General features: G+C 39.3%; 1 protein-coding gene across 2 annotated transcripts in view; it reads left to right on the top strand.

The window, feature by feature from the left end:
• The window catches only part of NCKAP5 (NCK associated protein 5), a 354,162-nt gene that overhangs the window by 106,620 nt on the left and 226,153 nt on the right, over positions 1 to 21,389 (top strand). For both annotated transcript variants that reach the window (XM_039700287.1, XM_039700277.1), the window contains exon 4: positions 12,632 to 12,705. In XM_039700287.1, coding sequence (XP_039556221.1) covers positions 12,632 to 12,705 — 74 coding nt within the window. The remainder of the gene's footprint in view (positions 1 to 12,631; positions 12,706 to 21,389) is intronic.

Raw genomic sequence — 21,389 nt, 5'->3', positions numbered from 1 at the left:
CAGTTTAAGGACTTTTGCTTCAAAAGAAAAATTGCAGAAGTACCCATTTATATAGAAGTAATTCAAAAACTTTATACTGACTAGCTTGCTTTTCTTCTTAAAGCTTTTGTAGGTGATTTATGAAAAGTGCTATTTCTATTATTCAAGCATATGAAAAGAAGCAAATTAACTCATTGCATTATGTGGACAGTCAAAAGAAGAGTTAAATGGACCATATGACTTTCCCTTAAAACATTAATTTTCTTGTGTTGTCTTTGATTTCCTTCATAATAAAATGTTCACAATAGCCACTGGGTATTACTGTATGAAAGATAAATTAGATCATTCCTATTAGATGTAAATCCTTTTCTAGACTTGTCATCAGGACATGATTATTGTAAATTTCTCTATACATGTGAAATGTCTATCCCTGAACACATTTCCTGTTGGAAAACAAGAGATTTTCTGAGTCTTTTCATTTAGATACTGTCAAGTTGATGGCTATGGAAATGCTTTTTAAATGAATGATTAAGGACTGTATCTAAAGTTTTGAAATTGGTTTTTCTCCCCTGAATAAGTTTAATTCTGCAGCATCAAGGAGAGCTGCAGATGCTCAGCACTTCTCAGAGCAAAGCCACACAGCATTACACGGGCACAGCTCAGTGGGGGCAGCAGCTCAGTTTTGTGACTCTCTGGATGTCTGCAACACCTGAAAACCACACTTACCTGGTGGGCCTCTCTTTATGTGAGGAGTGAGACATGAGAAATTTCTACTTCTGATGGGAGCTGGGAATCTGGGAGACCTGCCCTGCCTGAGCTGTGGGGCAAGGCACAGCCTTCAACACCAATCAACCCTTTCAAAAATAATAGCTATGAAGGGCATGTTGGTGTAGATGATGCAGATTTGAAAGGGAAATAAGCACTTTCTGGGCTGGAAACTCTCTTAACTGCTGAAGTTTCTTGAAGCTGTTCTTTTGGGTTTTTTTCTCCTCTGATTTAATGTGAGGTCAGTATTTCTGATCTAGACTATGCATGCAAACATCCTAAGGCTTAGGAAATGAATCTAAATCATTAGCTCTTGTGAAAATCGTGCAATAAATTGTCTGTGAGTCATGCATGGAGCATCTACAGAGTTCAGACACAGAATTTCAGCCTTTCTGTTGTACATCAATTATTGCCACTAGTTTTGAATGCTCAAAAACATGATATGCTTAACAAATGCTAGATAATAGCAAGAGGCAGTACATTCCAGAGTGTTTGTGTACAATAATTACTGTCCCCAAATGAAACTTTTTTAAACCAGTATTTGAAAAATCTCTTGGTCCAATTACTCTAAACAACATCCATTAACAGTAGAGAGTGAAACCTGATTACTTTCAGCATCTTGTCTATGTTCTTTTTGGACTGACGTGGCCTCGGTTAATTCCCTCAAGGTCAGCCTGATTCCAGTTGAAGCTGGCCCATAACACCCTTACACACTGGAAATGGGATGTTGCCTTCATGTGAAAAAAATGCTTTTAGGTACAGGATTGCTACATGGTAGGTTTTTAATTTGCTCTCTCGGCCTCAGAACAATGAGAGCCAAGGCTTCTGCAGGAAATTGTGTCTCTGCCTCTGGTTCCCAAGGCAGAAACACTGTCAAAACATCACAAATTTGGCAGTAGAGTAGTGGGTAGACTAGCAAGACTCATAACTGGTTGCCATAGATTTCCCAGTTGATGATGATAAAGGTCTTTAAAATGTAATTCAGTTAAATATCACAAAGAACTTTTCCAGTAAGCTTCAGTTAACGACAAGATTGTATTACCAGAAATATAAAGATTTATGCTTATATTTCCACTTTTAATTCCTATTAAGCTTCCTGTGGATTAAAGATTCATGTGTAAGAAATATGGACAGCTAAGTATATCACTTTGTATAGCACACATAAAATTAAAGGCATTTTTAAAATTACATTTTTGAATGCTAACTGGCAAGATGGTGTGTAAAACAAAAAGCTATCATGTAATCTGAATTGTGTCTATATATCCCGCCTAGCAGCCGACAATGAATATTTATCTAAGCAAATATTTTCCAGCCTTTCATGCTACAGTTTGTGTTTGTTTCAGTCTGATTTGAATAAACAGAATGCTCTGCAATAACTGTAACTAATATCTTTAGGCATATAACATTTGAGATGGATCTGCAATTCAGTGCAGCGGTATTCAATTGCAGAAAAATTATTAGCATTAACCAGGAGGTAAATTACAGCTCTGATTTCACTGGTACTGCATTGTACCTGAGAATTCTATAATGCTGAATGAAATTAAAGTTTCACTTTAATTTTTATGAAAAGGAAATAGATTCTTGTTAAATTGAGCAGCATTATTATGTTTGTTTAGCATCTACCAGGCACGGCATAATGGAGTCACAAGTGTTCAGGAGATAGAACATAATAGTGCATCACATCACTTATAAAAGCACAAGATAATAATGGTTATTAATACAACTGTAGTATACAGAATTTGAAGAGGGAGGGTTTTTTGCATCTTAAGTTAAGGGGAAAACCTACCAATTCCTATTTTATGAAAGGCTTTGTATTAGTCTCAGTTATCCTTACACACTAAATTCAACAACTGGCATCCAAATTCACCCCAGGAAATGCACCCCAGGAGCTCTCCTGGTGCCATTGGGCATCTCCCACTTAGCCCACAGGTCTGCCCATGGGGTGCAGACTGCCACCATCCCTGACTGGTACCCACAGCTGTGAGTTTTTACAGCATTGGTGGGGATGACAGGGTTGGATTTGCAGCCCAACAAGAAATTGTCCTTGCAGTGCTTTAGTGCTTTCTGTTCCACACAGATTTGACTTGGAATTAGTGTCTGTAACTAAAGGCACTGCTTTGGCTTAGGTATTTAACAGGCCTACACAACATAAGTGAATGTCTGTGTGCTGTTTGCTGACACAAATGTTCCAGTTCTTTTTTCCTTTCTGGGACTTTACTGAACCCTCTGTGTATAGCTTACCATTAAAGTGAAACATTTTCCTTCCACTAAATCCACTTTCACTAAATCCCTGATACACTAAAAGTTTATCTCCAGCCAGGATCACATGATGCTGTCTAGCCTACATACCACTTAGGAAATGCCAAACTTCTTATGATTAATCCCCTGACCCAGAAAGTCAGGTCCCATTGTGCTGCCTGCCTGTCCTGCATGGGGACTGTGAGCTCCTCACAAGAATCTGCTTTGCAGAACAGTCCACCTTCCTCCCATATGGAACTGAATAGTTATATACAAGAAAATAAATTGAATGCAGATGTGGTTTTTAAAAATTTTCCTACCTTCAAATACCTACGAGCACGGCCAGTCCTGTTGCATTTAATGCATGCTTTTATTTTCTTGGATATCTCGTGGAAATAAGTCCATGAGTTGGACTTCAAGGCTTGAAGAAAAAGTGTGATTTGGGCAGCAGTTTACAACTGATCCATGCCTAGACTCAGTTCTGTCCTACAATCAGTCAATACCCAAATCTGAACCTGATGCAAGTCCTGGTAGTGACAACAAATGTGTTTCAGGCAGAGTTGACAAAGCTCCCTATGAGCATAGCTCCTGCTTTGTTTATAATAAACTATGAAAATGTAGAGGTATAATTTTGTGTTAGCTTCAGATTAATTTCTTTTTTCTCTGTGCAAAGAGTGAAAAATGAACAGGGGGTGCTTAGGAGCATATTTATTTGCACATTCCTTCATTTTTCTGTGTGTTTTTGTTTATGTATCATGCAGATGAGATGGATGGATGTACGCAGTCACACTAAATTCAGCATACCAGGAAGGGGTGGGGTGCTGGAAGCTGCTTCTGAGATTTTCTGAGCAATGCCACATTATTAACTCAGAGACAATCTTTTCTTGACTATAGATGTGCACAGGCGAGACATTGGAAACAGACCTGTTGACATGGAGATTAATTTTCAAAATGTGCTATAACCAGTTCCCTTCTCTGTGTGAAAATGTTTGTGGTTAGAGCAGAGCACGGTGGCAGGTGGACAAAAAAAGGGTGGTTGGAGAAAGCAAGTGAAATCTGTCTGGAAAAGAGGCCCCAGCCTGTGGTGCTGTACATCATCTGCTCATCTCCAGATTCTGTTTTCCATCCATACAAACCCTGAAGGGCTGGTAATTTGGGGTTTGCTAAAGCTCAAGTCGCCCTTGTCCTTAGAGTGGGGGTCAGAATCTAGCGATCATCAGAACTTTTCCTCACCTTGTTTTGTCCACTGATGTTTGGAAATATTTCAGCATCATCAGATGCCTGTAACAATTTTTAACCTTACTTTGAGATATTTTATATATGGGAATGGAGCCCACAAGAAAGACAGAGATGGACTTCTTACAAGAGCATGGAGTTACAGGACAAGGGAGAGTGGATTCAAACTGAGAGAGGGTTGAGATTTGGTGTTAGGAGGTCCTGGCACAGGTTGTCCAGAGAATCTGTGGCTGCTCCATCCCTAGAAGTGTCCAAGGCCAGTTTGGATGGAGCTCGGAGCAACCTGGTGATGAAAGGTGTCCCTGTCCATGGCAGGGGAGCTAGAACTTGATGGTCTTCAAGGTGGTCTTCAAACCGGGCTATTCTAAGATTATATATCGTGTATACTTTATAATTTTTGCTATTGACTTATAATGATTGAAGGAATGAGCATCTACTCTTTGTGTATTGTTTTTAGTGGAAGTGAAACCATATAAAGATAGATTTATGTGTATGTACATTGTTCCTCATCAGAAGCTGCCAGAAGAAATGTGAGGACAAGTGATAACAAAATTACAGAAAATGGTAAAGAGATATTTGTTGGATAGATGGCAGTGGTTACTCTAAGTGAGTTTAAAAGTCTGATGCATGCTGAGAATGAGGCATCTTTATCTGTGAATCCCAAACGTCCATAATAACCTCAGAATTAAATTTTCCCAACTCTGCAATAGATTCTATGAATGTTTTTCTATCCTTGTTGTAACTCCTTGTCTTCTTTAGACAGTGGGAGTCATGTGCAAGTGCCATATGTCTACGTAAGTCAAATGCCTCCCACCAGCAGTTCTTCCATGTGTTGTGGTTGATTTATATTCATAAAAAACATTCAAGAAATGATTCAGACATTGTAATTACTTGGTAATGTCAGGAATTGATTAATTAAATGCTCCAGTGTTTACTCTGCATTTTTAAGGCTGCTAACATTTCTGGGCATTTTCTTTCAGCATCAGAGTGTTTGCTGGGTGAAGTTTATTAATGTAAATTGGATTTGACATAAACAAGACTACAGCTAATTATTTCATGTAAATATACACACTGTGTAGCAGCAAACTCATAAAATCTGCACATCTTCCTACTATTTTTTTCTAAACTCTGGATGTCTGTTTTAGCTAAATAGCAAATTGTCTGTTTTAGCTAAATAGCAAATTCCTGTTGCCTTCAATGACACTGTCACCTTTTCATTCGTGGAATTCTGGGCTGTAAAAATTTTTATCTCTCTCTGACACCTCCTTAATTTACACATGGTCATCAATAACTTCCAGCAACCAGGAGCTCTTACATGTGCTTAGCATTATGCTAAGCTTCACTTTCTCTGTTCATTTTAGATTTCCCTACACAGAGGGATTTTATACTCAGTGTGGACAAGAACTTTCCATAAACTGCAGTAAATGGGAGAGCAGCCCCAAACCTGCCCAGGAGACACAGCCAGGGTGCTCTGACACAACCTGCTTGTCCATATTTATTCCTCTTCCTGCCCAAAAGGCAAATTTTTCCCTTTTCCTGCTGAAATCTTTAGTTGGTCCAGTGGTCTTGTTGACTGTTTTGCATGTTAGAAGCTCAAAGCATTCTTCGTCTTTCCTTCCTCTGGGACAAGTGCTGATGAGTGCAGTCCATAGTCTGCACCATCACCGGCATCTGCTGCAATTCCTGCTCTGTCACTCAGGGTCAGGCCCTACCCAGCCACTAGAACCTTGGGATAGGAGGGTATCCATGGACATTTGGCCTTTATGGAGACTGTTTTGGTTCCATATCCAAATTAGGACATCCATGTGTCAATGCTGTAGGGATGTATTGCTCAGTGACTCTGCTCATGGGAGTTACAAGCTCCACAACTTAGAGGATGTAAATGCAAACTTTCCAAACTTTCCCACTATGATATCATCCTTTTTTTTACTGATTTATACTTTCAGGGGAAGAAAATCAGCTAAAAGCAGCATTGATTTGCCTGCTGGACAAAATATCCAGTTTCCTTCTCTTCTCAGCTAAATGGAATGATTTGCTTAATATTTAGCAGAAATGACATAATTACCATAGCCTGCTATTTGCATAGGAAAAATATTAGTTCATTTGCAACTACCCAAACCAGCCAAGAGCCTGGAAATCTGACTGGGGGTAGTGGTTCCTACCAAATCTGCTCCTCACCTTCCAGCTTTTGGTCTACTGGTCCACTAAGCCAGGGAAGAGCTCTTGCAGAACACTGGCCCATACATTTCTCCTGCACACAAGACAGGAGATTTGCTCCTAGAAAATGCCTTACTGGAAAAGAGAAGGGTTTATAAGCTGATGGGAAAAAGCATAAAACTGTGGCATTCTCTCTCCCCATTTCCCCTGTGGGGAAAGAGCTCCAGCATCGGTGTCACTGAGTGGCAGAGTACCCACACTGTTATCCAGGGACTCAACTCCTTTAGGGACACACTGGCAAAACCCAAAAGCAACACGGCTCTGTGTGCCAGCTGCAGACCTGAATAGCATTCCTCTGAGAACTATCCCTGAATCCCTGTCCTCAGAGAGCACAGGGTGCAGAATCTGCCTGTCAGCCAATGAGCTTGTGCTATTTCAGGCTTTACTGAACTCTGCTGTGTCTGTGGATGGTGCTGGTTAATAGGGTGCAAAGTGGAAGCCAAGCAGCAGCAGGAGGAAAACCCAGCTGATTGTTTATCAAAACAACTGGCTTCAGATGAATTGGTAAATCAGTTTTAATCACTGCAGCTGAGATGTAATATGAACTGCTCACTGAAGCTTAAGTGATTTTGAACAATTAAGAAATTTGCTCAATATATTTATTAAGATATTCATTACTGCTTTTTCCATAATGGTGTAATGTGCACAAGGGCTCTTGCCAGCCTCCTACTCCATTGCAGAGGCTCTCAATGTACACTTTCATGCCAGTTGTTAATAAACCTGACAAAATATTGACAATTGAATAAGTAATAATGGCAGTTTTAAAAGATATTATTTTCTCTAAGCCACGTGGTTTAGCTTTCATTGTTATTTAGGACCAAAAGTGAATACTCTAGCCAGGTATGCCATTGAAAGGAGTGAAAAAATACTAATCCTAAATGGTTTTGGGTTTTTTTTGTAGCTGATTTCTTTTTAGTGTGCAACAGAAAGCTCACTCAATTCTCATTGCTATTGCTTTTGGATATGAAAAACATTGTCTAGACAAGAATACATATAAGTATAAATATATATGTGTGTCCTCTTAGGCTGCTGGAAAAAAAGTCTATTTTCTGTCAAAGGTTTATGCAGCAGGATGAAAACAAAAATAAATATTTTACAAAAGTTATAATATTCTCTGAAGTCACTCTCCCTAGATTTAAAACTTTACCCTAGGGCACTCTTCCAAGAGCCTTCAAAAAATTACTTATGTCTGCACACTCAGTGTAACAGCTTAGATGTCCCCCTTGTTGCTTTGCTAACATCATTTCCTAATTGCAACAGTCTGCTGTTTAGCTCAGACAGCTTTGTTGTTGTTTGATTTCTAATAACCTTTCCCTGTGAAAGTGTGACTTCCTGAACTGCAGCAGATGATTGTGGGCTCTCCATGGAGCTCCCTGTCTCCAGGGCTGGACGGCTCCAGACTCTTGGAGGAACTTGTCTATGCTCTTGTTCACTCAGTTTTTTTTCTGCTCCCCAGAGACCAACATTTTCCTCTGTGGAGCCCAGGAGCCTGAATCCTGTCTGCTTCCAAATACAAATATTAGGGGAATCCAGGGGAAGTGTTGTGGAACAGTGGGCTAGGGCTCTGTGCACAGAGTTAGTTCCAACCAAACCAGGAGTGCAATTAGATGTGTCAGACGAAAATGGAAAGCTTTGGGCTGTGCAGGGCTGAATATAAAGTTTACCTCCCAACCCTGCTTCAAAACTGGGCTGCAGGAGTGTGCCTAGTCTCTGTCCCAGTTTCCTGTTTTCTGCACAGCTCAGGAACCTCAGCTGTGCACAAGGCCCTTCACTGGGAGCTTGTTCAGGACAGGAGAGCGCTGGCAGGGGGACAGTGGCCATGTCCCCATGTGCCTGGCTGAGGTGTGTGGGTCTGGGGAAGCTGGGCTGTCCGTGCTGCAGGAGGGGCCAGTGTCATAGTTGAGATGGTCACAATGCAAAGCAACACTCCATTGTCACAAGACTTCAAGGCATGTTTTTATTATAGCTTGCATGCTTTGCATACATTCTTAAAAAACTCATTAGTTTACACTTTAGTCATTGGTCAGGAAAGACAAACAAAGTGCTCATTGGAATAGACAGTTGCAGGTTTCTCTTATTTATCCTCCTTCCTTTCTTGGTTTCTATGTCAATCACCTTGCTAGAAAATTCTTTCAGGGGCAAACTTCTCTCTGGCTCACAGGAGCTGCTGTAAAACCTCTTCCACAGGCCAGTCCCACCCCTGGCCCTGCTGCCCAGGCGAGCCTTCAGCTCCTGAGTGGCCCTATTGAATTAAGTACGTAATCAAGTGATTTGCTGGTATCCTTAATCCTTTTCACATCTCACTAAGCTCATTAAACTCTCTTTGATACCAAGCTGTGCAAGTTCCTTAAGAGAGGCAGAGTGCTATTCCTTTGGCTTGAATTTATCACCTCCAGCTTCCAGCGAGAGACTCCTGTGCTGGGAGCCTGAGGTTGCTTGAAGGGTTTGCTCTGTAACAATGGATGGGAAAATGTTCTGTGTGCTGGATAATTTTTGATACCCTGCCCAGCACAACAACAGGGATATGCCAGAACAAATACCCAAGTAACCAACCAAAATACCGAGCAGTGGATCCCAGGCTTCAGTGGAGGCACTTCATTTCCTTTCTCTTCCCTGTTTTTTCCTGACAGCCATACAGCTAACAAAGAAAATAAAAATAAAAAACCCCCAAAAACGAGCAAAACAATTGAGCATTGCAAAGTGAGATATTTAGTTCTGTCAAAAAACCCCCATATTTAGGTGTGTTTCTAGGCTTGTGCTTCAACTCAAATCAGCAATAATCTGGGCAAAGCAATTCTCTAATGCTCTCTAAATTAGATGAGCTGGTATGTGACATTTGCATGCCATCTCCCCCTGCATGCCAGAATACATGCAGCTGTTAGAAAGATTTTCTACTGCATTTAAACACATGCAGAAGGTTTTTTCCTTAAAACACTGCCATCAGTGGAGGATAGATTGAAGAGTGAATTTCTCATGGTTGCAAGGTAACTAATTCAGAAGAAAAGGGACACTCATTATTCTGAAATGGATTTTAATTTTTTGTTTGTTTGTTTAAATCTTGAACTTCTCAGTAATCAGGTAGGAGGAGGGCTCCACGCAGAGCCAGCAGTGCAGGCTGCTGAGGTCTAGTCCAGGTGTGGACAACAGCATGGATGGCAATTCTACCATCAGCACAATTGCTATGTAACAGTATCAAATGCACATAAATACTTTAATTTGGAGTCTACAACTTCAGATTAAATATGCTGTGTCATTTCAGAAATATTGGCTTGGCCTTACACAACTTTATCCCCTCCTGTTCTGCAAGTGCTCAGTTGTTTTAAGGGGAGCAGGAAGAATTGTGACCCCCTTTTGAAACCCTGGGACTGCTGTGCTTTTACAGTTTTTTTCTCCCATTTGATTGGTCTGTCTCATTAGTATCTGAGTACCATCGTGTCTGCCTAAATGATTTTGATCCTTACATCAGAAAAGGAGGCTCCACATAATCTTTCATACTCCACAATTTTCTGTGCTACTCAGAGCCTGTGTGGCACAAGCATTCATAGGACAGAGCTCCAAGGAAGCCACAAAATACTTGTATTTCCCCTCTAGGTGTGATCTATTGGGCACTGTGAAGTGCTTTAATGAACTGTACACATCGTCTTGTTAAACATAAAGTCAGAGAATCATTTAGATTGGAAAAGACCTTTAAGGTCATTGAGTCCAACCGTAAACCACTGTGATTACTTTGGGGTTTTTACTCACATTTTCTGCTGTCACTGAATGTGCCAAGCTATTCTAAATCACGAAGTTGCTCTAAATCTCAAGTGACTGTTTGCTATTTGCTTCACACTGACAAAATGATAACACTGGGTCCTGATCCAGGGCTGGCAGAATTTGTCTTATTGGGACAGTTGATAAGAGAAGAGAGCAGAAACCTGGGCTTAGGGACAGAGGCCTTGTCTGAAGCAGATGGCTTGCTGCAGACACAGCTGGCACATGAATGTGCCAGCAGAAAGGAGGTGCTGCTAACCACCACCAAATCATGGCTGCTTTTACATCACTTTTGCACACTGACATGATTACATACTCCCAGGCTGCTGGTTTTTAAAGAGAAACAGAATAATATTTCTGATCTGTCACAGGAAAACCTTAACATTAAGGCAGCAGTCATATAGGATAAACACAGGGCTTTCTTTTCCCCCATTGTCCTTATTTCTAAAAAAACACTTTAAGAAAATTGCTTCAGAATGAGGTTTTTATATTATCATGGTAGAATTTATGCAGAATAAAACTGCTGATCCCATCTTTGCCTGTAGGGCAAAGTGCACTGATGAATAAATCAGGAATATTGTTTAATATTACATTAAAAAGATGTAAAGGTATTAATACTAATTTATGCCAGATTCATTGTAGTAAAAAATATAAACTAAAATAGGCAACTTGTTTTAAAGAACTTGGTACTGCAAGTAATCATCATTATATATTCGTACAATATATATTTTGTGAACTCAAGTATATCTGTATTGCAGAACGATTTCATTGGAATTAGCTCAGAAGAAGCTTCCTGCTTAATTGCCACTGAAGTTTATGGTGTTTCTCAGGATTTCCATGATTTCATGTTTTCTGAAAGAAACAGTTATGTGATGCTTCTATTTACAGCAGTTAGAATGAAATTTAAACTTGGGGCAACTGCAGAGTTTAATGGAAAATTTTACAATACCCAAAGTTTTTCAAGCCATGCAGTTTGAACAGGATATGGCTGAGATGCTTTTGCAGAGGCTTATTGGGAGCTGAATCCTGCTCTTTCTTCCTGGCTGTGCCAGGGATCTTTCTTTGTGCCTTTGCAGGACCACCCTCCCTCCCTCTCTCTATCTCTGAACAAGAAAATAATTACTGTGGACAGAAACATAGAGTCACTTGGAACAATTCCACTCCTGCTAAATAAAAATGTACATTTATATATAAATTATGAACATTAAAATCAGCTAACATTTATCTTCACCTTGAAGAGACACAATGATGTACAGTCCCTGTAGTGGCTGTCTCATATTCCTGGTCATGAAGATAAATGGCTCAGAAGAACCAACTACTTTGCAACAAAAATCCATATTTGTACACAAAAGAAATAATAATAGTAAAGAGACAGCTTCTAATACAAACAGGAACCCCACAAAGTGGTTCTGTGATGAATCCAAAGGTGAAACAGTGGAGCTATAAAAAATGGAGCTTTTGTCTCCAGAAAGTGAAGAAGGATTCTTTGCTCCAATACTTGCAATTTCCTGAAGTATGAGGTTTAAGACATATTTTTGCTTTGGTGAGATATTTCAGGACAGTTATATTATTACTGATAGACTTTCAGAATAATAGTAATGTGACTGTGTTGGTACTGCTGTCATCCAAATATATCATATTATATCACGTTATTCTGTGGGCTCATTCTGAAATATTTGATATAAATAACACTGATGTTGCCTTCCTCCTGGAAATGCGGTGGTGTATTTCTATTACTGATAGACTTCTCTGTTGAGAATAAACATCATCTCTTTGCATTGAGTTAAAGAATAGGCTTCAATAGGAAAAAATCCAAATTTTTCATCTGGTCAAGATTATTTATCAGAAGTTCTGTCTAGACACAAGTACAGGAGCTTTCATAGAGCTGATATTTCAAGTTATTGCATCTGCAAAAGTTGGACTGGAAAATAATACAGGGGCTGAGTTATAGCTTCATTTTCAAATAGGGTACATGCTATAGTATTTTTCATACTGTCCATAAAATAAATATTTGAGTCAAATATTCAGTTCACTTTGATTAATATCTAAAGTAAACAAAATGTGCACCAAAACCAATGACTGCACTGCTGGGCAGTTATTTTTCAGTCTGGATCCAGGGAAGATTATTCTAGGCTTGGAATATGGATATGAATGTATATGTACACTAATTTGTTTGTGCTGCTTGTGTATCCTCAGTGCCTCTTGTCTTTCCCTGAAATAATCTCTGAAGTGTGAATTAGGCTACTTCCCTGTTCATGTTATATAAATCCACATGTGAATTTAATCTAGATTTTTACATCACTGTGCACATCCCTATGTACATGGGATAACTGGGAGCAAAATCAAAGCGCACTCCATAAAGTGACTCAGACTGGTTTTTACTCAAAATTTTACAAATACTTTGAACATTGAAAAACTAACATTGTAACAATTTTTCATTTAGGAATATATGGACTCCAACAAATACATAGAGCATTTAGTGACTCAGCTGGAAGAACAACGCTGGAATTTATGGAGGCAAGTACTGTGCCATGCATGTTTATTTATGTTGCTATTTTGGAAAGGATACTGCAATCCATAGTTTCCATTTCTGAGTTCAAATGAATGATTGGCTATTCAGTTTCTCCATTTTTTAATTCTTTGTGGACTAGCAAATCTTAGCTCATGAAATAAGCAGGGCAGCACACACGAGTGTTAAGCAGGGCAGTTGCACACATGCACAGGTTTATTCATGTTACACTTTCTAGGCAGTGGATGCTAACTCTACTTCAGATTCTTTCAACTGGAGTGAATTTCAGAAATTGTCTTATATCCTTGAATATAAGTGTTTTCATTGAATGGTACACAAAATCTAGCCAAAATACCATGATAGCAGCATGACCAACTGAGAGTTTTGAAACTAAAATAAACACAGGTTTACAATTTTGCAGTGCTCTTGATAGTCTGGATTTTCTATCTCTTCTCTGTTCATGTTGCCCAGACTGCACCCTGATTTAAGCAAAGCAGGGATTGCCACATGCTGGTGGGTGTTTCTATGCTGCCTACAGCAAATTTGGTAACTGCTCAAATCCTATCTAACATAACATTTCACACAAAGGAAATGGAATAATAGCAGTGATAAAATTCCTTCAACATTCACAGCAATTTTTTAAACACAATATTTAACTTTTTTTTTCTGAAGACATATGAACAGTGACAGTCTTTTAAAACACAGTCAAATACAAAAGTATCTTCAGGGAATAATTTAATGTTCATAGACTGAAACCTATTTCACCTTAGTTCTGAGCAAGTGAGAAATAATGATCTGTCTGCTTTTTCAGGTGAATGCCTCTCGTACAAAAAAAGAGCAACTTTGCACATGCCAGTATTAGTTCTGCACCTCAAAAACTTCTTGACCTGTACTAGTATAAAGTAGTATCACAGCATTTACAGCTTACAGCATTATGATATTGACTCTTAATTATAGGCAAACTCCTAAAGTTTGTGCTTAAATTCCCCTTTTCTTAAAAAGCAGCCAAATATAATTGGCACAAAAAATTGAAGTTTTCATTTAACATTACAGAGTTCAGAAGAATAACTTTGTAAGAATGAAGGTGATAACATTATGCAGATGACACTACTGTGGTTAAATATAAATGAATGATAAAAAATTAAAATATTAAAAAGTCCTTGAAAAGTAGCAGGGATAGAGACTTTATTATAAACAGACATACTCTGAACATTCAGTGGTTTTGAAAAATCAAAACCATTAATTTATTTTTAATATTATTTATTTTTATTATTATTTTTATGGTGTGTTGGCATAAAAAGCTAAGACTGCTAATGAGCACTACAAGAAAAACCCTTCTGGTTCAGCCAGCCTTCTTTGAACACTTTATTCCTCTCTTTTAAATCTCTGAGAAGTTTCATGGTGAGGATTATGCTAATAGCTGGCACTACACAGGGGCAGTGCTGGGCTGTCTACAGCCAGACAGATGTCCTAATAAATCAGCAGATCCCTCTTCTCAGCCTTCATTATGCTCTTGATTTGTGACTCCGTGCTCTGAGCCCCGTGGGTCAGTGGGTGCTGAACCTGACTTTGACCGATAACCCCCATGGTACTCGGGGTGAGCCCATAAATCTGACACACACAAATTCTGCCCATTTGGCTCCTCCAGCCTCACTCACAGCCTGCAGATTTATAGTGCCCAGGCCGAGGCAGGGGAGACTAAACCCAATGCCATGGTGTGCATATCAATTTTACATTTCCTTTACATCTCCACGCGTACAATGGGACCCTAAAAGACATGTGGGGGCCAAAATTTCTTTTCAGTTTAGAGGACAACTGTTTACACATGGCATTAGCATCTGTTGTGGAACATTTATTGCTGTAATTGCTGTCCCAGGAGGACTGGCAATGGTTAGGTCACGTTTTATGGCTTTCCACTAAAGCAGACCTCTAACCCAGCTTCAGATTCCTTGTTCTTAAAACTTGACTAGATTGAGGGAAGGTACCTCAGTAGTTTGTGAAGATGCAGATTTTATTAACACAGCTTTTCTTATGCTGGACATTTTACAGTAGTTATTTTCACATTACTGATAGCATATTTGACTTGTCAGTGGTTCCCCTATTTCTCAGGTTGGACCCCAACATTTACCCAATGTGAGACAAATTTGATTCCTATCAATGTTAATCACCAACATTTACCATTGGAGGTGATATACAGTAGAGGTTGTGCATCTTCATGTATCAGTTAAAAAAAAAAAAGAGAAAATATTATTTTGGATTTCTCTGCCCTATCCTGTCTGAAAATAGCTTTAAACAGGACAGAATTGGGTTAGGGGAGTGAAAATAGAAAATTTTCATGATTTCTCTGCCCTATCCTGTCTGAAAATAGCTTTAAACAGGACAGAATTGGGTTGGGGAGTGTAATCCCCCTGCAATGTTATTTTCTACCTAGTCATTTAATGCTTTAGTTCAGCTAATGTATAATTTTTATGGCAGAATCACATGGACAATCAACATGAGAAGCAAAAATTTGCTCCTGCAGTTTTTGCTAATTGACTTGATGGTAGATCATAATTTTTAAGCCTTGACGCACTGATCAGTGGCAGCAATTACTGATTCTCTTAACAGAAGAAAGAAGTCATAATTCAGCACAGGATGCTTGCCTGAATAAGCAAAGGTCAGATCCTGGTCTTGAGAGCTTTCCAGGGAATTTTATTAGTCCTGCTACTGGAAATGGGACCAACACTTCAGTCTGCCTTGGTGAAAGCCTGAGGACATGCTGCAGTTCAGACATGACTAATATGTAATAAGTTAATGAAGGTCAAACAGCACTTCCCCACCTTACTATGGTAATGAAAAACACAGAGGGGAAGGACCAGAGCTGCACATGAGGATTGCATTGCATTTCTCCTACGCTGTATATTCAAAACAGAGGTTGTTAAATAGATCTGCTCTGCTTTCATCAGCAGCATTAGCATGCTTCTGTGCTCCTGGTTTTAATGCCTGTGTACTAAAGAGGTGCCAAGTATTAAACAGGTTGCCTTTGCTGTAATCATGAACTTCCATTGGGAAGCCTTAATTGCTAACAAGCAAAATAGCTCAGTGAGAATTCTTAATGGTGAGCACAGATTAAAATAACAACTGTGATTAGCTTTAAACTGCTTGACAAGAAAAAGACTAATCTTAGGGGAATAAATTGCATGGCACACAAAGGAAAAACCCTGTGTATGATATTACAGTAATGAAGGCTGAAAAAAAAATCAAGTGCTACCCCAACTAAATAAGGTCATGCTCTGCACAAGCATCTTTTTCTTGCCAGGGCTTAGTGACTTGGCCTGAGGGGAATGAAGGTGTAAGCAGCCAGGTCCTGGGGCCAAACACCCATTTTAACCCATTCTGGAAGTTCTCATAACAAACATTGCCTCTGGTCTATGATGCTAATGTGGGTTATAGACTGCATTTGGAATGAATTATCTTCCAAAATTGTTGTTTGTAGTCCATGATTAGAGGTTGGTGTGGTGTGGTGAGGTGTGGTAAGAGCATGAGGCTTCCTTCCACTTTGCTCCTTGATCCACCTGTCTGGTCATACCATCTTGGCAACACACAAAGCCAGGAAAAAGGTGTTTAGTGCTATTAGCCACTAAACCCTGCCTCTTGTCTCTTCATCAGTCTTTGCCTTTTGCTGGGGTGGTGTTTTCTTGGGGTTTTTTCCCTACATCTCTACAGCGCTGCCAGATGCATATGATAAACTTGTAAAACCCATGCAAACATTGATTCCTTTTAGTTTTCTTCGTATTTGAATGAGGTAGAGTAGAACTGAGCTTGGCAATCAGGAGTCATTCAGTCACCAGGTACTAATTTAGATTCTTCCAACTAACATTGTAACATACATATCTCTCTAAAGCTGAGGTTTCTGATTTGTGACCTCGTCTGTGAAAAAAACACACAAAAATGTAGATAAACACCATATAAAGCTACAAAGTTATGTTACAGAGCTCACTGTACTGGTTCAGATGAGCATTTGTACAGAGGATTGGTGTTTAAATATGCACATGAGGATAGCAATTTTTTTGGCCAAAAGTGCTGTTCTTTAGCTGAGTAAAAATGTGGATGGTTCAGAGGGCAGTGCAGATGTGGTTACAGCCACAAAAAGCACTGTCATTCTGCTATCTGTGGACGAAAACCCCTTTCCTCTGGCTCCCCAGTGCCACACCCATGCCACACCACACCTATAAAAGATATTTCTTTTATAGACCAGATTGGGTGAGAGCAATCTGTATGGGGAATATAGAGAAATGTCAGGTTTTTACTGTTTGCCTTTTAGATTGTATTTTTAATAGGGTAATAGAAGAGTAAGAGAGGATAGTTTAAAGATTACAAATGCACCTGATGGACTACATAAATCCACTATAAATACTGAATGTGCAAGCACAGGGAAAGGCTGAATAGCTGCTAGAACTCTTGTAGAAGTTGCAGTGGAAACAGTGCTTATTTGAAGATTTATCTCAGTTTAAATCAAGACTGATCACTGTCTTTCAAACAGATATAAATGCTTCACAGAAGTTTATACCTGTTCAGATTTTTTATTAGTTCCACTAATTAGTCATATAAAATAATTGTCCTCATCTGATTAAAGTTGATAGCAATTTTATGTGCAGCTCTTTACCAGATCAATAAATAAATCTCTTTCAGCAATGAGCCATTTTAACTCCAACAAGGCATATTTTTGCGAAGTATTTACTAAGCTGACTTAAAATTAAACTCAACTTGATGTGCCCTGGTAAATGAGAAATATGATTGGCATTATATATTCATAAAAGTATTAATTTTAAAGAACATGACTCTCAGCCTGTTTCCTCTAATTGGAAAAAACTCCCATTAACACTGCTCATCAGTGCTGCATGAGTCAGGAGTGAAGTGTCAAGCCTCAGTATTGAAGTCATTACATAAAGGACTCAGAACCATCTGAACAGAAAATAATTTTGATACAAGCAAATATCTCTGTATCTATGCTAAACTACCCAGATTTCAGAACTGCATGCAAAAGATGAAAAAGTGGTCCATAAAAAGTAACTTCATATGGCTGTGTTTATAAAATTAAATAAATTAACCAATGCTAAATTATAAAATGTTAATAACATTCTGTAATTAATTAGGGATTGGGGTAGTTTTGCACAGATGTATACTTGTCATAATAGCGAGACTGCCAGAGCCATGAATTGATTTTGCTTCTCTTAAATTATAAAATAGAAGGCCTTGAGCAAAATATATTCTTTAGATATATTTGGTAGAATAAGGATCACAAATGTTCCCTACCAAGTTGAAAGGAAAAAAAACTCCAGCAGGGAAGTATGTGGAAGGTCTATTTGGCATATGGATGTTTGTTAAAAGCAAAATGCATGAACAGCCCAGACTAAATTAGTTCCTCATTTGTATGCTGGGAAATGAAATGCATAATCCTGGCATGGTTCTGCATTTGTTTAAGATTTTTCCTAAGAACAAACTCTTTTGTGTATGCAGATATACATATTACTGTAGTGGCTATTTAGGGGTAGGGGAAAAAAGAAATCTGCTTTGAAGTGGTTTTGTCTGACGCTAAGTGCGAGTGGCAGGACTTGGTCTGTCCCCTGCAGTGCAGCCTGGCCCAGGTAGCAGCAGCGGGCGCTGCACAACTGCTGCAGCACTGCATGGGGGAACAGCACTGACCCCAGCCCAGCCCTGCAGGGAAACCTCAGGGCAGCTGCTCCTGTGACCCGGCAGCCAGAGGGGAATCCGAGATCACACCCACAGAAGGATCCAGAGAAAGGAATACACAATTATCAGGTGCTGGTGCTCTGAGATTACCTCGCTCTTCTTTAGAAATCAAACGTTTCCAAAAGGAAACTGACCATAGTCTCGTTTTATTATTTGGTGCTGAATTTACTCCTCCACTAATGTCTGCACACAGCCATGCTTAGTCAAATTGAATCATATTTCACTCTTCAGATAATCCCAATTATGTTATTGGCTTTATTCACAGAGCAAAGAATAATTTCAATGAGTAATAGTGGCATTTCCCTGAAGTCTTCTCGAAGACTGAATAACTTATCTTTACACAGATCCCTGGCCCCTATTTGGCAGAGGAAAACCTATAGATTTACATCAAGGCAACAACTGAGAATTCCAGCCCTTATAAAACCAGGATGTCAAAATGTATTACAGAAATGAGTACTGCACAGTCACAGGCTATGAGATAGGGTTTTAGATGGCATGGTGGGTTTAAGAAAGAAAAAGAAAATTCATTAATTTGCTATTTTTAAAGGAATGGTACCTTATTGATCTGTTTCACTGATGAAGTCTACAAATAGGGCACTGCTGATGGCAGGTGTAGAAAAGGTCAAGGACAAATTGTATATGAAGTTATGCAAGTCAGGTTAGCACCTTTCCTTGTAAATGAGTTTCACTTGTGAAAGAGAAGTTAAATTACCAAGTTAAGCATTTCTATTTCATTCTTTAATGCTCAGCCTTTTTTTTTCCCCCTAAATTATTTAAAGCAAGAGTTTAAGACCCTAAGTGAGAACAGGGCCTCATTGTTCCACACAAAGTGTGAAATGGTCTTCATCTCCTCAGCCCCAAGGATGCAACAAGAAATAATATAATTCTATTTTAACAAAGAAAATTAATGGAGCTTGTACAAGAAATCCATGTGTAAGCCAGAGTTTTGCTGTGCTCAGTCACAGCACTGTGCTGTGTACTGTCAGCCTGTTCAGGCTGAGGGATGAAGTTCCAATATCCCTGCTTGAATCTTTAAAGAACTCTGTGGCTTAAAACACATTTGGTGGCAACCTTATCCCATGCTGTGTGATGGGAGAGGGTTTTCTTGTTAATACCATGTTGAGTTGTGGAAGAGGTGACCTTTCTTTCCATGTCTCCTCTCCAACTCCTGCCCTTGGCCCTTGCCACTCCACAGAGTAAAGTCAATTATGTCCTCTCTCAGGGGCTTGGCAGTGGCAAGGGGAACAGAAGAGAAGGGCTCTGTCCTGTTCTCTTCAGGCAGCTCATTTTAAAGTACATGGATGTTTCTGTGATGATGTAACCATTGGGTTTTTCACATAGAGAAAACCTTGGATGTAAACCCTTTGTAAGGTGGCTGGGCCTGTTACAAGACAAATATTGCTTGAATTGAAAGCAGGACACCTGTGCAGTCAAAATACTGCTGTGACACCACTTATTCCTGCTATTTAATTGTGTGCTGATCCATCACTGTCATCTTCCTGCTTTTTTTCCATGACAGTCAGCACCTCTGTCCAGGCTTTGCGTGACACTGGCACTTGAAGATCCAGTCTCCCTGAATTCTGTAGGACTTGGCTGGCTTCCAGTTCCCATGTGGTGCAGGAGATTCAGGGTGCATTTTCTATCAATTCTATCAATTTCTATAATTTTTTTAATGTTAAAAATTATATTTTTCATTGCTTCATTTGATAATAAAAGAGCATAATTGCTCTTATAGCAATCCAGATTCTGGGATATCACCCATTCACACTTTTTTTCTTTAAATCAGGAGTAAATTCCAACATATTCTGCTGTAGGGAAAATCTCATCCAGGCACAAACCTGTATAAACATTATTGTAATAGGTTCCACTGGGGACAAGGTTTCAAATATAAAGCAGCATTCATCACATATTAAAGACATGAACATAGTTTTTTCTTACTTAAATCTGCATAGCTTACAATTTGCTAACTCTTGCTTATGTAGATACTCCCCTGAGATTTTCAAAATTTAATAAAAGCTTGCAAAATGCAGGGCTCTTAGTTTTATTACCACCTGATTAGCTAAGCAGAATTCAGAAAGTATAACTCAAATAAACAAAAAATAAAAACTCCAGACTGGGTTCCACCAAATGCTTTGCAGCAAGGAGATGCCAGCTTTTGCAGGTTTTTCAGTTTGCTGTCATTCATGTAGCACCTTTAAAGATGGCAGAGGGAGAAGGTGATCTGCTTCCACACCCTGCCAGAATCAGCACATGCTCCTACTGCCCTGTACTGAGGAAGTTTGGTACTACCTTACAAATTCTTCCTAGTTCAGTTCTTGATAGTGCTGTAATAAATCCATTATTGTTCTTCATTCAGTAGATTCTCAGTCCTCTGGCAGGCAAGCAAAAAGCCTCTGAAGCCTTTTGAAAGCCATAAGCATGTATGTTGTGTCTCCTACTTCCTGTATTTTTATGATCTTTCACTCCGCATGGCTGGGAGAGTTCAATGCCAAGGAAGTATCTATCTTCCTGAAGAGCCCCGGAGAAATTGGTCCAAAAACACACCAGAGGTTGTAGACTCTCAATTCCTCTCATAATAACAGTTGTAATTTTTTGAAAAAATGGCCAAATGCTGTGTCCTTGCTGTGACAGTAAAGTCATGACTTCTATTCTGCAATGTGGAAATGTGCAAGTGGCAGCACTTGACCCTTCATTCAGCCAATTCAAAAGATACTCAGAATTTCCAAAAAGACTCCAAATTCTAATTCCACTGAGATCCAGAGAAAACTTTTATGGAATCCTTTTTGGTTTGAATGTCCCCATTAGCAGCAGGAGCTGATGCTAACACACATCATCAGGAGGCAGCAGCCAGACTGCCTGCCTTCCTGCTCTGCTGCACTGGGAAATTCCAGCATGGTTATTGGGGACCAGTTTGTTCTGCCACCTCTCCTCCAGTGATGGATTTTTCCTGCCAGCACAG

The sequence above is a fragment of the Passer montanus genome, unplaced genomic scaffold, assembly GCF_014805655.1.
Source record: "Passer montanus isolate IOZ18808 unplaced genomic scaffold, ASM1480565v1 scaffold1, whole genome shotgun sequence".
Classification (NCBI taxonomy): Eukaryota; Metazoa; Chordata; class Aves; order Passeriformes; family Passeridae; genus Passer; species Passer montanus.
This window is presented reverse-complemented; position numbering and strand designations above follow the sequence as displayed.